The sequence below is a fragment of the Patagioenas fasciata genome, chromosome 14 (assembly GCF_037038585.1).
Source record: "Patagioenas fasciata isolate bPatFas1 chromosome 14, bPatFas1.hap1, whole genome shotgun sequence".
Classification (NCBI taxonomy): domain Eukaryota; kingdom Metazoa; phylum Chordata; class Aves; order Columbiformes; family Columbidae; genus Patagioenas; species Patagioenas fasciata.
Window position 1 is genome coordinate 1,302,263 of NC_092533.1, and position 19,827 is coordinate 1,322,089.

The following is a 19,827-nucleotide window of genomic DNA, read 5'->3' on the forward strand; positions in this document are numbered from 1 at the left end:
CCATCACAGCTCGAAGGCAGCACGAGTGACAAAAACTGACCCCAGATTCGAGGTGTGGCCTCACCAGAGCCCGGAGCAGGGGACGCGCAGCGCCCGGGACAGGGGACGGACAGCGCCCGGGACAGGGGACGCGCAGCGCCCGGGGCCGGGGACGGACAGCGCCCGGGACAGGGGACGCGCAGCGCCCGGGGCAGGGGACGGACAGCGCCCGGGACAGGGGACGCGCAGCGCCCGGGACAGGGGACGCGCAGCGCCCGGGACAAGGGACGGACAGTGCCCGGGACAGGGGACGGACAGCGCCCGGGGCAGGGGACGGACAGTGCCCGGGACAAGGGACGGACAGCGCCCGGGGCAGGGGACGGACAGCGCCCGGGACAGGGAACGGACAGCGCCCGGGACAGGGGACGGACAGCGCCCGGGGCAGGGGACGGACAGCGCCCGGGACAAGGGACGGACAGTGCCCGGGACAGGGGACGCGCAGCGCCCGCTCCTGGCCGCGTTGTTCGAACACACCGCTAGCACCCAGCCACTCCACTGCCGGGTGCATTTAACCACTTCCTTCAATTCTAACCTTGAATTCTGACCCCACGGTCCCGCTCCCCGGGAGGAGCCGGACCGGCGCTCACCCACCGCCCCGGGGGCGGGCACGGGGAGCGGCCCGGCCGGTGCGGGGTCCCGGGGCGGAGCGGGCGGTAAGATGGCGGCGTAGCGGCGCTGCCCGGCCCGGCGCGGCCATGAAGCTCGTCATCCTGGAGACGTACGCGCAGGCCAGCGAGTGGGCGGCCAAGTACATCCGCAACCGCATCGTGCACTTCGGGCCCGGGCCCGGCCGCTTCTTCACGCTGGGGCTGCCCACAGGTGAGTACGGGGCCGGGGCCGGGGCCGGGCTGAGAGTGGGGCCAGGAGCGGAGCTGAGCGGGGAACGGAAACGACCGGGGAGCGGAGTGGGGCCGGGGTCCGGGAGCGGAGCAAGGAGCGGGCCGGGTCCGAGGCTGGGCCGGGAGCGGAGCCGAGCGGGAAACGGAGACGACCGGGGAGCGGAGTGGGGTCGGGATCCGGGAGCGGAGCAGGGAGCGGGGCCGGGTCCGAGGCTGGACCGGGAGCGTAGCCGAGCGGGGAGCGGAGCGGGGCCGGGCTGAGAGTGGAGTCGGGGTCCGGCAGCGGAGCGGAGCCGGGAGCGGGGCCAGGGCCGGGGCTGGCCCGGGAGCGGAGCGGGGTCGGGGGCCGGGGCTGGACCGTGAGCGGAGCGGGTTCGGGGGCCGGGAGCGGGGCCGGGGCTGGCCCGGGAGCAGCTCGGGTCCGGTCCGGGTCCGCTCCCGGGCTGAGCCGGGGTGCCCGCAGGCAGCACCCCGCTGGGCTGCTACGCGAAGCTGGTGGAGTACTGCCGGAACGGAGACCTCTCCTTCAAGTACGTGAAAACCTTCAACATGGACGAGTACGTGGGTGAGTGGCTGTTCTGCTGAGCTGCGTGTTCCGTACCGCGCTGCGCGGTGTCGGCGCTGAGGGGCTGATGGGCCCCGCACCAAATGTCCGCTCAGTGCCCGGTGGGTGCGGAAAATCCACCTGCAAAACCTTCAAGGTCGGGAGGATAAAATTTGCATTAACCAAGGGAGTTAATAGGGACAATTCGAAAACCCGTATCAGAAATATTAAAGGGTATCAGGTGTAACCTGGTATTATCCGCACTGGACTCTGCTGTATTTTACCTGGACTTAAGGACTGAGCAGCTAAGGGTCCGTCTTGCTGCAGGCTGAGATAGGGTGCGGTGTCAACCAGCACCTCTGCTCTGGGGTGCTAAATTCACTTTGGCTCCAGCTCTCCTACAAGGACCCATCGAGTGTCCTTCCAGAACCAACAGGACTGTGTTGTTCATGGAGCTGTGGTGAAACAGCCTCTTCAGGAGAAAGAGTACAGAGAGATTAGTGGGCAAGCCTGAAGCTCCAAAGGTGAAAAACATACAGACTCAATATTTGCCAGTGGCAGTTTTACTCTGGTTAAGGCTTCTGTGAACAATCCTATCAAGGAGCATTAGGGAACAGGCAGTCCAGTGCGGGTTTATAGCATTCAAAGGGAAAAAAATTTATACAATAAGTTATTTCCCAGGCTTCTGCACAGTTTTTAATTGTCTTTGTTAATACAAACTGCGAGGAAGGCTGAAAAGGTAGTAAGAGCTGAGGCACAGTGCACGCCTGCTCCTCTGGAACATCCATCACATGTTAATATGAGCACACGTGCTACAGGAGCTATTGTGATTGATTTTAATTGCGCTGTTTAGGGAATTAAAAACAAATGATGGGAGTTGAGGGAGTCACCGAGGACAGAGGAGGCAGCGCTGTGTTACCAAACCGCTGCAAGGGCGTGTAGGTGGTTGAGATGTGTGTGACGTTCTTTCCGTTGGTTCAGCCCCTGCGTGCTCTGTCACCAGGTCTCCCGAGGGATCACCCGGAAAGTTACCATTCCTTCATGTGGAATAACTTCTTCAAGCATATTGACATCTCGGCAGAAAACGTGCACATTTTGGATGGAAACGCACCTGATCTGCAGGCAGAGTGTGATGCGTTTGAGGAGAAAATCAAGGCAGCTGGAGGAATCGAACTCTTCGTTGGAGGTGCAAACCCAAAGGACTGGCGGTCTGCAGACACTGGCAGGAAGCGCTGCCTTTCCTCCACCAGCCACCTCATTTATTATCGGGAGAGCTCATTTCCAGTGGATTTGCAGTGAAAGCCTCCCCATACTCCATCACTCTTGTGTTTGCTTGTTTTCCAATGTACCAATGTGTTAAGTGTTTCAACCCAGTAAGGGAATCATTCAGGGAACAATGAGCAGGAGAAACAGGCAGGGACACGTTTAAGATGCAGCTGGACAGGGTGCTGGGCCATGCTGTCTAGACCAGGCTTTTGCCAAGAAAGGTTGGAGCGGATGATCTTTGTGGTCCCTTCCAACCTGGTACTTGATGATTTGTACTGAATACAAAATATATTGTAATTGTCAACGCTAACAGGAAACTGCTTGGAGTAGTCAGGGTCCTCTGAACCAACGAGAGTGCAACACAAACTTTTCCCATCAGTTTGCTGTAACGTTCTGCATCTACTTGTTGTCCCAGCACAATCAGGGAAGAGTCTTTGTTGACTTCTGAGGGGGCTTTTGCTATCATTCCTACCAGAAGCAAATTCGAGCTTGAGCAGAAAAACTGCAAGTGTTTTTCTCAGATCTGTATCTATTCCTGAAGCACCCCATGTCCTCGTAATAGGAGCACCGTTGGCTCCGCTTCCCGCAGGAACTGTCGCAGCCACTGATGCGCTTCTCCCACTCTCTCTGTCACAGGTATCGGCCCAGATGGTCACATTGCCTTCAATGAGCCCGGATCCAGTTTGGTATCCAGGACACGAGTGAAGACCTTGGCTATGGACACTATACTGGCCAACGCCAGGTTCTTTGATGGTGACCTCTCCAAAGTCCCCACGATGGCTTTGACGGTTGGAGTAGGCACTGTCATGGACGCCAGAGAGGTTCGGAGAAAAGCGGTCACTTGCTCTTGCTCTATCTTCGTTTTCGCTCTGCTAATGCATTTGTGTAACCCTGCAGTACGGGTGTGACCCACAGGGAGCTAGAAAGGTGCTTTGGTTAAGAATCATCTGGGGAAATAACGGTGAGAATCACCAGCTGCCTTGGCGTTACCCCAGTAGCTCGTGCGAGCTGCACGGGACAGCTTTAACAGAGTCTCTGCCTTCATTTTATACTCGTTAACTCTGAATAGGTGCCTAACAGGAGCTCAAAGGATCTGAATCATTAAAATGACCTGCCAGGCTATGATTTAATTGACAAATAAAATGACACCAGAGCAAACAGAAGGATGACACAGTGAAGTTCCCCTGGGAGATGTTGGATGTCCCCATAGGAACGCAGGGTGGCTCCCGTAGTTCAGCAGTGGGGCTGTGCTGTCTGAACGCGCTCCCGGCCCTGACCGACCTGCTGTGCTTGGAGTGCAGGTGATGATTCTGATCACGGGAGCCCACAAAGCCTTTGCTTTGTACAAAGCCATCGAAGAAGGCGTCAACCACATGTGGACGGTGTCCGCCTTCCAGCAACACCCCAACACCGTGTTTGTGTGCGATGAGGAGGCCACGCTGGAACTCAAAGTGAAGACTGTGAAATACTTCAAAGGTGAGTGTTCGGCTCTTGTACTCAGTAAATGGCCCAAGCCCTGTTTTGCATGAAATGTTTCTGTTCCATCAACTCCCAAGGGAGTGATTCCTTCAATAAAACAGCTGAGATGTACAGTGATAATAAAAGCTGTGTGGGCAAGGAGGAGCAGCTCCAGCAATGTCTAATTTAATGAGCATCCAGTGAATGAGAATTTTGCTTTGTTATGTCTACTGAAGTCATCTTTGCATCTTCTCCATTAGGTTTAATGCTGGTTCACAACAAGCTCGTGGAGCCCTTGTACAGCATGAAGGCGGCGGGAGCAGAGAGCAGCCAGGCTAAGAGGCCGTACAGCGATTAACCTCAGTGTTCACAGTGCCAACAGCTTTCCTGCTGAAAACCAGCTGTGAAGAAAGGGAATCTCTGCAGAAGCTCGTATTTGCTCTTAAATTAGCAAAACGATTGTGTGCTTGCTTCTTTCCATTAAAAAGACAGAGGCAACACCTGCCTTAATTAACCAAATGAGGAAGGGATCCAGTATTCTGTGTTCCACAACCTCCTGCCACTTATTCCCTGCAGGTGAAGTCAGTAGGGAATGAGCTGTTTAACCTGTGAAGCAGCTGCCAGGGGGAGTGAAGCCCCAAAGGACCTGGCTCTGCTCCCTCTGGGCTCAGCCTGGGTTTCACTGCAGAAGCCCCACGCAGGTGGGGCAACACAAACTGGGCAGCATTTATGTTCTTCATGCAGAAATTTTGTAAGCTGATCTGCAATATCACTTTCCACAGTCAACATCTTCATTTCTTTTTAAGTGATCATATTGACTGTACTGGTGCTCAGTCTCACCGTGCCAGCCAAACATGGAACAGGGCAGGAGGCTGAACTGGACTCGTAATAACCAGCTTTGAGCAGCAACACCACAGCCTTCAAAGCTGGAGAAACACCTGTTATTTTGCACGGATTTCTCCATCACCAAGAACCAAAGCTCTATTAAAGCAGTTTGGTAGGAATATTATAGCTACTGCTGCCCCTGCTTCAAGAGCTTCCCCCTTGTCTGGTTTCCACAAGAGAGCTGCAGTGGTCTGTCCTGCCCCTCAGCAGACATTGCATTAACAAGCGGGGATCCTAAAAAAGGAGGAGGTCACAGCTCTCTGCCTTTCACCACAAAACGTCTGCAAACACTGCAGCCCCCATTCTGTGCAGGCACAGAAATGGAGCAAGTGAGGAGGTTGTAGAAGTTAAAAGAAAAAAAACCAACAAAAAGAGTCTGCGCCACGTTAGGTGGGGCAGCAGCCTGGCTCTGTCAGTCAGCACAGGTTCTGGGTTTGGCTGTTCTATATTTGCAGCATGAGCAGATTGTCCTATGAACGCAGTCACCTCCTGGTCCCCTCCTCAGGGGCTCTGTCCCCTCTGCCTCGTGCAGAACACGGGGCCCTGAGTGCCCAGAATTCAGGACACGCTGCTGCCAACATCACCGTTTGTCCCCATGCGTTCTCGGGAGCAGCACAGTCCCTGTCACCCCCGTTGCCCCGGCATGTGTCACCGCAGCACGAGGCCATCGCCAGCCAGACCAGCTCTGCCCCACGCTGACCTGTGCTGCCCCAACAAACACAACCAGGAGACTACTGACCGTCTTAAAGTGAATTTAGTGCATGTGAAAGGTGCAGGAAATACAATTCAAACCGTACACAACAGAACCTTTCCCTACACACTGTCCCACAGCCTCAACCAAGACCAGATCTGCTCTTACCATCTCTCATCTTTTTAATCACAGCCAATCCCAACAGTACAGACTGTCATCCTCTGTAAGAGGAGCTAAATCAGCACTCATTTTGCCCAAATATCTGAATATAAATTTATTTACTAGCAGTCAAAACTGAGCGAGAGGTGTTCACCTGGAGATTCTGAAGTTTTCCAGTTCCCAAGCTATCCATCTGGACCCTGCCAGTTGTTTTGAACACAGCACATGCAGTTGTTAATTTCAAAACAATTTTTTATACCATTCTGCAAGTGGAAAAGCTTTTTAAAAATAGTGCTTCCCTCCAGTAATTACTTTTATGCTGAAATAAATGAGATGTTAGGGGAAACAATTTGGGTTTTGAAATAATTTGAAGTGCAAAAACAGTGGAAATAATGGATCTGGTCCAGAAGCAAAAATATCAAGTCAAATTTCTGATGAAGAATCTGACTGATATTTCCATCCTCTGCCTGGCCACATACGCAGCGCATCCCCTCAGCGCTCGCCGCTGTTGGAATAAGGAGCAGCACCGTAAGTTAATACAAGAGCAGCACAGAGATGAGTCCTGCTCAAATGTCTGGAATTTGGTTGGGTGCTTCTGCCAAAGCTCTGGGTGACGCGCAGACCCCGGCAGCACTGCCAGCGGGAAGGGGATGGGGATGATCAGCTTCACCATCGTTAGGAAGCATCAGCGACAGAGCAACGAGCTGCTTCTCAGAGAAACAGCTCAGGAAAGGCTGGAGAAGCAAAAGGTGCAGGACACTCGAAAGGTCCGTCTCCCTGAAGGAAACCCCCCAACATTTCCGTGATTTGGGATTTGGTTTTGCTTATTTGCTTTTGAAAAAGGGGCACTTCTTCTTCGTTATACATTTTTTCTGTAATTTTCCACCTTCTGACTGGCTGTATTTGTCTTGAACGCTCGATATGACTGGCAGGGGCTTCCACGGTGATCCTGACCACAGGACGGGTAAAACGGCTGCTTTGGTTTTGGCAACAGCCTCTGAAGCGCGCGGATCCTGCAGCGCAAGGCAGTTACCGCTCTTCTGCCACGTACCGGAGAGAAAAGAGAACAAACGTGACCAAAGTGGAAAGCATCTGTCTGGAGTTTGTTCAGCTTTTCTTGCTCGAGAAGGCCACTGGGTTTCAATCTCCGGGTTCCAAGGGCTCACCATCAACAAGCATCATGTGAAACAACCTGCGAGACAGCCAGGGAGGTACATCAGCACATACAAAAAATAACACACGTACAAAAACCTCAATCGAAATGTGACAGAAAATACAAAAGTGGAAACACAACTGCTGGGAGAGAAGGGAATGTGAAAAAGAATGGCCAAGGTAAAAAGAAAAAGAATCCAGTCGGCCACAGCCATTCCAGCAGAACTGCCAGTGGAGGACTGAACAAACTGTTGGCGTTTGGACTGTTGCGCCCAGACACTGCGTATCCCAGCGCCGGGCACAGCCCAGCGGAACACACTGGTTCAGAGGCTGCTGTAACCACAGCGCACTGAGCTGCCGGCCCTTCCGTCTGTCCGGCCAGCAGCACCACCCTGTGTCTCCCGTACACCCGCGCAGCCCCGAGCTGAGCCAAGTCTGCAGCTTGTGCACCCAGAGCCTGTGTCGCGCTCTCACGTACCTGAGCACCTGCGAAGAGCCGCTGCCCTCGGGCTGTCTCTCGGCACAGCAGAAGCGCAGCGCAGGAGCAGCCCCAGCACGCTTCGCCAGGATTTTAAAGCAAAAGTTTTAAACTAAAAACCAGAGGTACGGCACTAGAAGAGACGTGTGTAAATACCCACCCGTTAAAGCAGGGGGAAGCTGGGTCACTGTAGTGTGCGTAGGGGTCTTTGTTTGGCAGACGACCCATACAAATCCAGCAGAAATGCAGCATGCAGCTTGTGCATGTCATCTTGTTACAACCATCCATTTTCTGGGAGGGGAAGGAAACGAGAAAGAGCATTAACAAAATCTGATGTTGTCAGGCTTGTCTCTAAACGATAACAGTCCTCAAAAATGCATCAACTAAGGTAATCATTCTACACCGATTCCCCAACCCTTCCCCTCTGTATTTACCTCTATGGGGGCAGAACAGCCAGGACAGGCCTTGGAGTTGCTTTCCAGCCATTCTTTACTGTCCATCTCCTCCAGGATTTTCTGAATCACTCGTTTGCCGTAACGTTGTTCCAAGAATCTTTTAGTTTCTCGGTCTCCTTCTAAATAGTCTTTTCGCAAAGATAGTAATTTCTCTGGGGAACAGAACAAACAAATCAGCTTTTCTTATACATTGTATAAAGAAGCTTCCTTGCTCAATATCTCTCTCACATCCCACTTGGTTGCTTCTCAATGCGGTTCTGAAATCCCATGACTCACCTGCCGTGAGGCGACACGGAGAGACCCCGTGGTACGTCATTCGACAGAACGTGCAGAAGGCGTAGTTGCAGTAGGAACAGATGCCAATGATGCTCTCGGGATCCTTCATGACCGGGGTCTGGCAGCCGCGGCGGGGGCAATACACCACGTCTGCCATCGTGTCCAGGGTGGACTGCAGCAGCAGGCGGTCGTAACGCGCAAACAGCTCCTCCCCGACCAGCTCCTTCACCTGGACAGAGACCAAGGGGAGATGACGTGTTTGAAACGCTGAGCCTGCTGCCAGCAGCAAAAAGCAGGGAGTCAATGACAAAGATCCTACAGCAGGGAGGAATCCACTTTAGAGTCTCCAACAGGTCACGAAAATGCTCCTGGAAATCCCATTTAGCAATGATTAATCAAATGAAAAGCACGCAGTGTGAAATGCAACAGGAATCCAATCAGGCCTCTGGCCAATGCAGGTGCTACTACAGTGAGCAGAGTTCTGCAGCAAGTGATCCAGGTTTAACTCCCAGAGCTCTGTGTGACTCACGAGTAAGAATAAACCTTCCCCAGGTACATTCCTCGTGCTCACCAGGACAAGCCACACCTCATCTGCCGTAATCACCAGCACGTTACCGAGCTCAAACGTCACCGCTCACACTTTCCATTACCTGGCTGGGAGTAGCAACCGACGAACACTCGGAGTCGGGGCAGTTGAGACACTGGACCTGCCCGTCCCTGATCTGGATTTCAAAGTAGTCCTTCAGGCACGCTCTGCAGTACACGTGGCTGCACTCCATGAAGTACATACACTCGCTGCCCAGCTTCTCGCAGAAGCAGATATTGCACAAGAACATCTTGCTGTCAAAGCACTTCCTCCTCTGAGCCTGATCCGAGTCCAGGATTTCCCTGATCACACTCGACAGCGACTCCACGTCCTGCACGGCTCTCGCATCGAGGATTTCTGCTCCAGCCGCGGCTGCGCACGCTGCATCCCCGCACTGCTCAGCGTCGGGAGGGACCAACGGCGGCCCACTCTGCCCGCTCCCTCCATGGCACATCTTGAGCTCATACGGGGAGGAAATCTTCAGATAACTCAGTGTTTCTTCCTTCAGAAACTGCATCCAGGCAAACAAGACCACGGAGCCTCGATTCTCTTCCCATATGTTGTCCAAGTGTCTGCAGAGAGCGCTGAGCTAGGAAACAAAAACAATTCCAGGGCTCAGGAAGGTCTGACGACTCGTTACTGTTTGCCTCTCCTCCCATGCTCCTCCTCAGTGCCACCTCACAGTTCAGATTCTGGAGGTGTTAGTACAGACAAGAAATGCATACAAAAATAATGCTCACAGATGCAGCTTTCACGCCGCAGCACGGTGAGCACATAACAATAAGGAGGAAACAAAAGAAGAGCCAACTGAAAGAGCAAAGTGACCATTTATGTCTTCATTTGACTTTCATCTACTGCACTAACGTCCCCCACAGCACTGTTGGTTATAAACTTAGCCGAGGCCACAAAAGCTCTGTTCAAGTGTCAAAACTATAGTGCAAACCTGGGCTTGGGAGAGCCATTTTCCACGCAGGGTGAACACGGGTGGGGAGGTCGACGGGTAGTCAGGTGGGAGCTCAAAATTCAGCACAAGGGGAGGCAGAAAGCTGACGCTGTATTCGCTGCGGCTGCTCTGCAGGGTCTCTGCGGAATTGCCTGAACCAAAGACGATGGAGAAATAACAAGAAAATGAAAACTAAGGAAATGCAGCTCCTGATGACAGCACCAATGTATCTTGTTGCAGTTGATACGTTTCTGGGTTTGTAATCCAACCCTCAATAACTAAACTTCTCAGTGCAGTCATAGTTCATGGAGTTGCATGTACATGGTGAAATCAGGAAACACCAGATCTGTGACTACCAGATCCTCCATAAACAAAGGCCACGGAAAGACAGATCCTCACGGAAAAAAAAACCCCACACGTAATAAATGAACTTCGTTATTCCAAAGAAATACTATCGCTCATCTCTAATTTTAAAGCTCACTAAGGAGGTTACACGTATGAGGATGAGATCACCCACTCGGATAGAAACCCAAAGGGCACGACAAGCACAGAACAGGGTCAGTCCTGCTCTGTCGCTCGGAGTTCCCACGGCTCACCAGAGCAGCAAACACCGAAGCATCTACCTGGAAATGAGCCCAGGCAAACTTAATTTTGGAATAACACAAAACATCCAACTCACCATTCACATAAATGATGAAGTCTTGGGGCAACTCCAGAAAAATCCTTGTTTCTCCTCCTTGGGCAGACTCGGATCTCTTGAACACGTCCTCATCGTAAATGCTGGCCAAAGCCAGCAGCTCGTCCTCCTGAGCTTCTTTGTCTTCTGAAGACATGGAGAGTCGCTGTGGAGTTAACACCACGCTACAACGTCAACCGAATTAACACATCCCAGTCAAGCCATTCATTTGGGCTATTGACTTCATACTGCTACAAGATGACACGGTAACTCAAGTAACTCACATATAAAAATAGAAACAGGATAAACAATATTGATAGCTGTAGGAAATAAAAAACACCTTGACAGAACATTGGAAAGTCAAAAAGCAAATTGTCTGTAAGCGTTAGAGGCTAAGGACAGTATCTCTCGCTGGGTGTTGTAAGACAAAGAAACAAACAACTGCATTTATGACTGAAGTTATTAAAGACATCAACAAGCATCTTCAAATCCTCCAGAGGCATCTCGTAGCTGCACTGCTGCCCAGCTCCAGAGTTGGGCAATCAAGCCCCAGTTCATCAATTACCTGTTCACTCCCAGCCGAGCAGCGCCAGTCGCAGGTCCTGGTTGCCACCACAGAGCTCCTGAGCGCTCCCCTGGGGAACCAGAGACCAGGAACTTTTATTGTCATATAAAGCATGAAAGACATCGACCTTTGTCAGCAAAGCGCACACGGTTACGGCCCTGGAACCTCCGGGCTCTCTGCGCCCAGCAAACAAACGCTCCGAGGGATTAAAGTCCCTCAGCATTTCCATGGCCAACGCTGACAAACTTTCGCTCCCGCCCCGCACCCGCTGGTTCCCCTTTGCTCCGCTCGTTTCTCCGCAGCAGCCGCGATCGCTGCGACCCCGCCGGGCCCTGGGCCGCCCGGAGCCCGACAAGGGCCGAGTCCCGCCGGCCCCACCCGCTGCTGCCCCCGCCAGCCCGGGGCTGTTCGCTGCTCGACAGCGGAGGTGGCGGCACCGGGGAAACCCCACCCCGGAGCCCGGCTCAGGCTCCCCACACAAGCAGCGGTACGATCGCTACTGCGTTTCCAGCCATTTCCCCCTCCCCGCCTCACGCCGCACCCGCAGCGCGGGGAGCAGCAGCACCCCCGGCTCCCCGCTCCCCAGAGCCCGCCTGGGCCCGGCCGCACCGCCCGCCCCGCAGTCCCCGCTGCCGCCCCCGCCCCGCGGCCCGGCCCGACCAGCTCCCCGCCTCACCGGTTCCTTCCGCCGCGGGACGGCGAGACGAGGAACCGGGCCCGGCCCTCCCGGAACGGTCCGGCCGGCGCTGCGGCTGCGGGGATGAGGGGACGGTGGGCGGGGCCGCCGGCACAGCCCCTTCGCGTTCGCTCCGCAGCGCCCCCGGCGGCCGGGAGGACCACAGCGCCTGCTCTGTTGCACAGGACTGACAGATGCTGGAGCCAACATCCACTTCTGAGAGCGAGCGAAATAGGGAACTGACAGGGACTCAGAGCCAGGAGGCTGCACCAGATTTATGTTTAAAGGAAGTTACTTAAAATTCAGAAAACATTTGCACCACTTCCTTGCATCTGCCAGAAATTAAGTATGGAAACACCTTTGCTTTGAATGCATGAACAGTTTTCCACAACCTTCCACCACTTACTCCCTGCAGGTGAAGTCAGTGAGGAATGAGCTGTTTAACCTGTGAAGCAGCTGCAGTGGGGACTGAAGCCCCAAAACTTACAGGTGAAGATACATGAAAGCCCAGTGTTGCAGTAACCAAACGGCTGATCACTGGGGGCTGTGTTCCCTGCGGTGAGGACAAGTGCACTCGGGGTTACTCCTGCTCCTCATTGCACTTTGACATTGCACTCGCTTGAAACAGAGCTGTGCTGGCTCAGCCTGGGGAAGGGGAGGATTCAGCAGAGTGTGGACAGCTCTGAGGAGTCACCGCAGCACGAGGCCATCGCCACCCAGACCAGCTCTGCCTCACGCTGACCTGTGCTGCCCCAACAAACACAACCAGGAGACTACTGACCGTCTTAAAGTGAATTTAGTGCATGTGAAAGGTGCAGGAAATACAATTCAAACCGTACACAACAGAACCTTTCCCTACACACTGTCCCACAGCCTCAACCAAGACCAGATCTGCTCTTACCCTCTCTCATCTTTTTAATCACAGCCAATCCCAACAGTCCAGACTTTCATTCCCTGTGAGGGGACCTAAATCAGCACTTCTTTTGCCCAAATATCTGAGTATAAATTTATTTACTAGCAATCAAAACTGAGCGAGAGGTGTTCACCTGGAGTGTCTGAAGTTTTCCAGTTCCTGAGCTATCCATCTGGACCCTGCCAGTTGTTTTGAACACAGCACATGCAGTTGTAATTTAAAAATAAAATGTTTAGATCATTCTTCAAGTGGAAAAATTGATTAAAAAATAGTGGTTCCCTCCAGTAATTATTTTTATGCTGAAAAAAATGAGATGTTAGGGGAAACAATTTGGTTTCTGAAATAATTTGAAGTGCAAGCACAATGGAAATAAGGGATCCAGTCAAGAAGGAAAACTATCAGCTCATCAGAATTCTAATAGGAATAATTAGTAAAAAATAAATTAGTTAATCATCTGAGAAGACAAGGTAATCTTCAATATCTTGAATAATGAATCTCAACTATGTATCCATAAAAGTGCATTTCAACATCTGATTGACAACACAGAGATGAGTCAAATGGCTCAAATGTCTGGAATTTGGTTGGGCGCTTCTGCCAAAGCTCTGGGCGACGCGCAGACCCCGGCGGCACCGCCAGCAGGAAGGGGATGGGGATGATCAGCTTCACCATCGTTAGGAAGCATCAGCGACAGAGCAACGAGCTGCTTCTCAGAGAAACAGCTCAGGAAAGGCTGGAGAAGCAAAAGGTGCAGGACACTCGAAAGGTCCGTCTCCCTAAAGGAAACCCCCCAACATTTCCGTGATTTGGGATTTGGTTTTGCTTATTTGCTTTTGAAAAAGGGGCACTTCTTCATTATACATTTTTTCTGTAATTTTCCAGCTTCTGACTGGCTGTATTTGTCTTGAACGCTTGATATGAGTGGCAGGGGCTTCCACGGTGATCCTGACCACAGGACGGGTAAAACGGCTGCTTTGGTTTTGGCAACAGCCCCTGAAGCGCGTGGATCCTGCAGCGCAAGGCAGTTACCGCTCTTCTGCCACGTACCGGAGAGAAAAGAGAACAAACGTGACCAAAGTGGAAAGCATCTGTCTCAGGTTTGTTCAGCTTTTCCTGCTCAAGAAGGCCACTGGGATTCAATCGCCAGGTTCCAAGGGCTCACCATCAACAAGCATCATGTGAAACAACCTGCAAGACAGCCAGGGAGGTACATCAGCACATACAAAAAATAAAACACGTACAAAAACCTCAATCGAAATGTGACAGAAAATACAAAAGTGGCAAGTTTCCCACATTTTGTCAGTATCATGAACCACTCGTGCTGCAATCCACAAAGTCAATTAAAACAAACTCCTTTGCACTTCCACAGCACCTTCTACCAGCGGGTTGTGCAGCACCTCACAAACACGGTGTCTCCAGAAATCCCTGAAAATATTAATAATCTAGAACATATTAAAAGTTACTTAACATGCTGCCATTCCCAGTTGGTCCTTAGGCAGTACATGAGCAGCAGCCACTGCCTGCGCCAGCAGCTCACAGCCTCATCGGGCAGCCATTCCAGCAGAACTGCCAGTGGAGGACTGAACAAACTGTTGGCGTTTGGACTGCTGCACCCAGACACCGCATATTCCAGCGCCGGGCACAACCCAGCGGAACACACCGGTTCAGAGGCTGCTGTAACCACAGCGCACTGAGCTGCCGGCCCTTCCATCTGTCCAGCCAGCAGCACCACCCTGTGTCTCCCGTACACCCGCGCAGCCCCGAGCTGAGCCAAGTCTGCAGCTTGTGCACCCAGAGCCTGTGTCGCGCTCTCACGTACCTGAGCACCTGCGAGGAACCGCTGCCCTCGGGCTGTCTCTCGGCACAGCAGAAGCGCAACGCAGGAGCAGCCCCAGCACGCTTCGCCAGGATTTTAAGCAAACGTTCTTTAAAAGCCATATCCCAAATCACTCCTGGTTTTTTTTATTGTTGGTGTCAGGCCCTCCTTTAAAGTCTGAATATTTGAGAGAAGAGATTGTGTCTTAAACTGTGTAGCTAGCAATTTCAAGGTAAGAATAATCTGAGAGAGACAGTAAGAAAAATATACAAATATCAGAGGTACGACACTAGCAGAAATGCCTGTAAATACCCACGCGTTAAAGCAGGGGGAAGCTGGGTCACTGAAGTGCGCGTAGGGGTCTTTGTCTGACAGAAGACCCATACAAATCCAGCAGAAATTCTTCATGCAGCTTGTACACATCATCCTGTTGCAACCATCTATTTTCTGGGAGGGGAAGGAAACGAGAAAGAGCATTAACAAAATCTGACCATGTCAGGTTGTCTCTAAACCATATCAGTCCTCAAAAACGCATCAACTAAGGAAAACATTCTACCCTGACTCCATCATAACACTGATATTTTTTCACTGTATAAAAGAACTTGGAGCCAGAATCCCAGACCTGTAAATTGGTTATAATGCCAACAACCCTGGCAATTAGGATTTTCCTGAACCCAGTTTTATTTCCTGGCTGTTGTCTGAAAGAGTGGCAGCCTGAAACGCATGGAAAACAAAGGGATTCATATGGATCCATATTCAACCTGGATCTTTTCGTACCGGACGCTGAACAATCCCAGCTGCTGCACTTACTCAAGTCCCTGCACTCCAGAAGCGTCACCTCCTGTCTGTGTAACAGACAGCAATGGTTCTCTTACCATTTCCTAGAAATTCATCTTTCCTGGTGAACTTGGAGGCTACAAATAAACCTTAGTTCCAGGCTAAATACAAAACTGACTTAACTTCAGTTCTGTTAAGAGTTACTCCGATTCTCCACCCTATCCCCTCTGTATTTACCTCTATGGGGGCAGCACAACTAGGACAGGCCTTGGAGTGGCTTTCCAGCCATTCTTTACTGTCCATCTCCTCCAGGATTTTCTGAATCACTCGTTTCCCATAGCGTCGTTCCATAAGTCTTTTAGTTTTCTGATCTGCTTCTAAATAGTCTTGTCGCAAAGTCAATAATTTCTCTGGGGAATAAAACAAACAAACAATCCAAACCCAAACTAACAAAATGAATCACCTTTTCTAATACATTATATAAAGAAGTCCAGCTAATAACAGCTTATTCTCAAAGGAAACTAACATCGTTCATTCAAAAGCAAGTAAAACATTAATATATATAAGAAAAAGATGAGAATATATAAACCCCTCTGCCCCAAATTCAACGCTTCTACAAGATTCATCATAAAAGAGACCAGTCAATGGAGTTAGAACATATCTACAATGTAAAATAATGGAATAACATAAATGCTGTTTCTGAACACACATTCAGTGAATCTCTGTTACGCGACTTTAAGGCCCACCGGACAGAGAGGCATCCACCTGATTCCAATCTCAACTCTGACATGAGAAAGTGGTGGATGTACAGGAAAGGGTCAAAAAAGGCACATGTACAATTATTCTTTCCTTGCCATGGCCTCTCACTATTTGGCCATCAGCAGATTGGGGAATTCCTGAGCCGGAGAGTGCCATCAAAGGAATATTTGAATGGCCAGCAACAGACCTACTCCAAATGAATCCCATTTTTACATAGCTCACGTGGCAATGAGCTTCCTTGCTCAATTTCTGACTTTCCGTCTCTTTCACATCCCACTTGGTTGCTTCTCAATGCGGTTCTGAAATCCCATGACTCACCTGCCGTGAGGCGACACGGAGAGACCCCGTGGTACGTCATTCGACAGAACGTGCAGAAGGCGTAGTTGCAGTAGGAACAGATGCCAATGATGCTCTTGGGATCCTTCATGACCGGGGTCTGGCAGCCGCGGCGGGGGCAATACACCACGTCTGCCATCGTGTCCAGGGTGGACTGCAGCAGCAGGCGGTCGTAACGCGCAAACAGCTCCTCCCCGACCAGCTCCTTCACCTGGACAGAGACCAAGGGGAGATGATGTGTCTGAAACGCTGAACCTGCTGCCAGCAGAAAAATCAGGGAGTGAATGACAAAGATCTTACAGCAGGGAGGAATCCACTTTAGAGTCTCCAACAGGTCATGAAAATGCTCCTGGAAATCCCATTTAGCAATGATTAATCAAATGAAAAGCACGCAGTGTGAAATGCAACAGGAATCCAATCAGGCCTCTGGCCAATGCAGGTGCTACTACAGTGAGCAGAGTTCTGCAGCAAGTGATCCAGGTTTAACTCCCAGAGCTCTGTGTGACTCACGAGTAAGAATAAACCTTCCCCAGGTACATTCCTCGTGCTCACCAGGACAAGCCACACCTCATCTGCCGTAATCACCAGCACATTACCGAGCTCAAACGTCACCGCTCCCATGTTTCATTACCTGGCCATGAGTGGCAACCGACGAACACTCGGAGTCGGGGCAGTTGAGACACTGGACCTGCCCGTCCCTGATCTGGATTTCAAAGTAGTCCTTCAGGCACGCTCTGCAGTACACATGGCTGCACTCCATGAAGTACATACACTCGCTGCCCAGCTTCTCGCAGAAGCAGATATTGCACAAGAACATCTTGCTGTCAAAGCACTTCCTCCTCTGAGCCTGATCCGAATCCAGGATTTCCCTGATCACACTCGACAGCGACTCCACGTCCTGCACGGCTCTCGCATCGAGGATTTCTGCTCCAGCCGCGGCTGCGCACGCTGCATCCCCGCACTGCTCAGCGTCGGGAGGGACCAACGGCGGCCCACTCTGCCCGCTCCCTCCATGGCACATCTTGAGCTCATACGGGGAGGAAATCTTCAGATAACTCAGTGTTTCTTCCTTCAGAAACTGCATCCAGGCAAACAAGACCACGGAGCCTCGATTCTCTTCCCATATGTTGTCCAAGTGCCTGCAGAGAGCGCTGAGCTAGGAAACAAAAACAATTCCAGGGCTCAGGAAGGTCTGACGACTCGTTACTGTTTGCCTCTCCTCCCATGCTCCTCCTCAGTGCCACCTCACAGTTCAGATTCTGGAGGTGTTAGTACAGACAAGAAATGCATACAAAAATAATACTCACAGATGCAGCTTTCACACTGCAGCACGGTGAGCACATAACAATAAGGAGGAAACAAAAGAAGAGCCAACTGAAAGAGCAAAGTGACCATTTATGTCTTCATTTGACTTTCATCTACTGCACTAATGTCCCCCCCACAGCACTGTTGGTTATAATCTTACCCCAAGCCACAAAAGCTCTGTTCAAGTGTCAAAACTATAGTGCAAACCTGGGCTTGGGAGAGCCATTTTCCACGCAGGGTGAACACGGGTGGGGAGGTCGACGGGTAGTCAGGTGGGAGCTCAAAATTCAGCACAAGGGGAGGCAGAAAGCTGACGCTGTATTCGCGGCGGCTGCTCTGCAGGGTCTCTGCGGAATTGCCTGAACCAAAGACGATGGAGAAATAACAAGAAAATGAAAACTAATTAAATGTAGCTCCTGATGACAGCACCAATATATCTTGTTTCAGCTGAAATGTTTCTGGGTTTATAATCCAACCCTGAATAACTAAACTTCTCAGTGCAGTCATAGTTCATGGAGTTGCATGTACATGGTGAAATCAGGAAACACCAGATCTGTGACTACCAGATCCTCCATAAACAAAGGCCACGGAAAGACAGATCCTCACGGAAAAAAAAAACCCACACGTAATAAATAAACTTCATTATTCCAAAGAAATACTATCGCTCATCTCTAATTTTAAAGCTCACTAAGGAGGTTACACGTATGAGGATGAGATCACCCACTCGGATAGAAACCCAAAGGGCACGACAAGCACAGAACAGGGTCAGTCCTGCTCTGTCGCTCGGAGCTCCCACGGCTCACCAGAGCAGCAAACACCGAAGCATCTACCTGGAAATGAGCCCAGGCAAACCTAATTTTGGAATAACACAAAACGTCCAACTCACCATTCACAGAAATGATGAAGTCTTGAGGCAACTCCAGAAAAATCCTTGTTTCTCCTCCTTGGGCAGACTCGGATCTCCTGAACACGTCCTCATCGTAAATGCTGGCCAAAGCCAGCAGCTCGTCCTCCTGAGCTTCTTTGTCTTCTGAAGACATGGAGAGTCGCTGTGGAGTTAACACCACGCTACAACGTCAACCGAATTAACACATCCCAGTCAAGCCATTCATTTGGGCTATTGACTTCATACTGCTACAAGATGACATGGTAACTCAAGTAACTGATAGAAAACAATAGAAACTGGTTAAACAAATATTGATAGCTGTAGAAAATAAAAAACACCTTGACAGAACATTGGAAAGTCAAAAAGCAAATTGTCTGTAAGTGTTAGAGGCTAAGGACAGTATCTCTCGCCGGGTGTTGTAAGACAAAGAAACAAACAACTGCATTTATGACTGAAGTTATTCAAGACATCAACAAGCATCTTCAAATCCTCCAGAGGCATCTCGTAGCTGCACTGCTGCCCAGCTCCAGAGTTGGGCAATCAAGCCCCAGCTCATCAATTACCTGTTCACTCCCAGCCGAGCAGCGCCAGTCGCAGGTCCTGGTTGCCACCACACAGCTCCTGAGCGCTCCCCTGGGGAACCAGAGACCAGGAACTTTTATTGTCATATAAAGCATGAAAGACATCGACCTTTGTCAGCAAAGCGCACACGGTTACGGCCCCGGAACCTCCGGGCTCTCTGCGCCCAGCAAACAAACGCTCCGAGGGATTAAAGTCCCTCAGCATTTCCATGGCCAACGCTGACAAACTTTCGCTCCCGCCCCGCACCCGCTGGTTCCCCTTTGCTCCGCTCGTTTCTCCGCAGCAGCCGCGATCGCTGCGACCCCGCCGGGCCCTGGGCCGCCCGGAGCCCGACAAGGGCCGAGTCCCGCCGGCCCCACCCGCTGCTGCCCCGGCCAGCCCGAGGCTGTTTGCTGCTCGACAGCGGAGGTGGCGACACCGGGGAAACCCCACCCCGGAGCCCGGCTCAGGCTCCCCACACAAGCAGCGGTACGATCGCTATTGCGTTTCCAGCCATTTCCCCCTCCCCGCCTCACGCCGCACCCGCAGCGCGGGGAGCAGCAGCACCCCCGGCTCCCCGCTCCCCAGAGCCCGGCTGGGCCCGGCCGCACCGCCCGCCCCGCAGTCCCCGCTGCCGCCCCCGCCCCACGGCCCGGCCCGGCCAGCTCCCCGCCTCACCGGTTCCTTCCGCCGCGGGACGGCGAGACGAGGAACGGGGCCCGGCCCTCCCGGCACCGCGGCTGGGCGGGATGAGGGGACGGTGGGCGGGGCCGCCGGCACAGCCCCTTC

The 19,827-nt window shown here is 51.9% G+C and overlaps 3 protein-coding genes across 6 annotated transcripts; 1 reads left to right on the forward strand and 2 right to left on the reverse strand.

Moving 5' to 3' along the window:
- Positions 1 to 256: 256 nt before the first annotated feature.
- Positions 257 to 4,665, forward strand: GNPDA1 (glucosamine-6-phosphate deaminase 1). Its single transcript, XM_065848993.2, has 6 exons — positions 257 to 858; positions 1,342 to 1,443; positions 2,426 to 2,608; positions 3,325 to 3,509; positions 3,990 to 4,164; positions 4,407 to 4,665. Exons 1-6 carry the CDS (start codon positions 735 to 737, stop codon positions 4,502 to 4,504), a joined length of 867 nt encoding a protein of 288 aa, XP_065705065.1. The 5' UTR covers positions 257 to 734; the 3' UTR covers positions 4,505 to 4,665.
- Positions 4,666 to 5,766: 1,101 nt separating this feature from the next.
- On the reverse strand, positions 5,767 to 11,798 carry LOC136107727 (E3 ubiquitin-protein ligase RNF14-like). 2 transcript variants are annotated; one of them, XM_065848992.2, is made up of 9 exons: positions 11,689 to 11,776; positions 11,013 to 11,082; positions 10,451 to 10,613; positions 9,772 to 9,923; positions 8,893 to 9,417; positions 8,243 to 8,471; positions 7,946 to 8,118; positions 7,672 to 7,802; positions 5,767 to 7,073 (listed from the first exon to the last, which is right to left on the reverse strand). In XM_065848992.2, exons 3-9 carry the CDS (start codon positions 10,602 to 10,604, stop codon positions 7,022 to 7,024), a joined length of 1,416 nt encoding a protein of 471 aa, XP_065705064.1. In that variant the 5' UTR covers positions 10,605 to 10,613; positions 11,013 to 11,082; positions 11,689 to 11,776; the 3' UTR covers positions 5,767 to 7,021. The 2 variants fall into 2 exon arrangements, with proteins under 2 accessions (XP_065705064.1, XP_071670700.1); XM_071814599.1 differs by lacking the exon at positions 11,013 to 11,082 and having other exon boundaries at positions 11,689 to 11,798.
- Positions 11,799 to 12,465: 667 nt separating this feature from the next.
- On the reverse strand, positions 12,466 to 19,812 carry LOC136107946 (E3 ubiquitin-protein ligase RNF14-like). Of its 3 annotated transcripts, none has more exons than XM_065849365.2 (10): positions 19,717 to 19,809; positions 19,041 to 19,110; positions 18,478 to 18,640; positions 17,799 to 17,950; positions 16,918 to 17,442; positions 16,269 to 16,497; positions 15,429 to 15,601; positions 14,731 to 14,861; positions 14,418 to 14,591; positions 12,466 to 13,786 (listed from the first exon to the last, which is right to left on the reverse strand). In XM_065849365.2, the coding sequence occupies exons 3-9, from the start codon at positions 18,629 to 18,631 to the stop codon at positions 14,585 to 14,587; spliced, it is 1,371 nt and encodes a 456-aa protein (XP_065705437.1). In that variant the 5' UTR covers positions 18,632 to 18,640; positions 19,041 to 19,110; positions 19,717 to 19,809; the 3' UTR covers positions 12,466 to 13,786; positions 14,418 to 14,584. The 3 variants fall into 3 exon arrangements, with proteins under 3 accessions (XP_065705437.1, XP_071670701.1, XP_071670702.1); XM_071814600.1 differs by having other exon boundaries at positions 18,478 to 18,659; XM_071814601.1 differs by lacking the exon at positions 19,041 to 19,110 and having other exon boundaries at positions 19,717 to 19,812.
- Between the last annotated feature and the right edge of the window lie 15 nt (positions 19,813 to 19,827).

Excerpts from the sequence above, each read along its gene's own strand:
- LOC136107946 (XM_071814601.1), bottom strand. The coding sequence starts at position 18,631 with ATGTCTTCAGAAGACAAAGAAGCTCAGGAGGACGAGCTGCTGGCTTTG. Across the intron at positions 17,443-17,798 it reads AATGGCTCTCCCAAGCCCAG|CTCAGCGCTCTCTGCAGGCA; the intron begins GTTTGCACTATA and ends TTTGTTTCCTAG. Across the intron at positions 15,602-16,268 it reads TCCGTGTCGCCTCACGGCAG|AGAAATTATTGACTTTGCGA; the intron begins GTGAGTCATGGG and ends TTTATTCCCCAG.
- LOC136107727 (XM_071814599.1), bottom strand. The coding sequence starts at position 10,604 with ATGTCTTCAGAAGACAAAGAAGCTCAGGAGGACGAGCTGCTGGCTTTG. Across the intron at positions 8,119-8,242 it reads TCCGTGTCGCCTCACGGCAG|AGAAATTACTATCTTTGCGA; the intron begins GTGAGTCATGGG and ends TCTGTTCCCCAG. Across the intron at positions 7,803-7,945 it reads GCTGTTCTGCCCCCATAGAG|AAAATGGATGGTTGTAACAA; the intron begins GTAAATACAGAG and ends TTCCCCTCCCAG.
- GNPDA1 (XM_065848993.2), top strand. The coding sequence starts at position 735 with ATGAAGCTCGTCATCCTGGAGACGTACGCGCAGGCCAGCGAGTGGGCG. Across the intron at positions 859-1,341 it reads CACGCTGGGGCTGCCCACAG|GCAGCACCCCGCTGGGCTGC; the intron begins GTGAGTACGGGG and ends GGGTGCCCGCAG. Across the intron at positions 1,444-2,425 it reads CAACATGGACGAGTACGTGG|GTCTCCCGAGGGATCACCCG; the intron begins GTGAGTGGCTGT and ends CTCTGTCACCAG.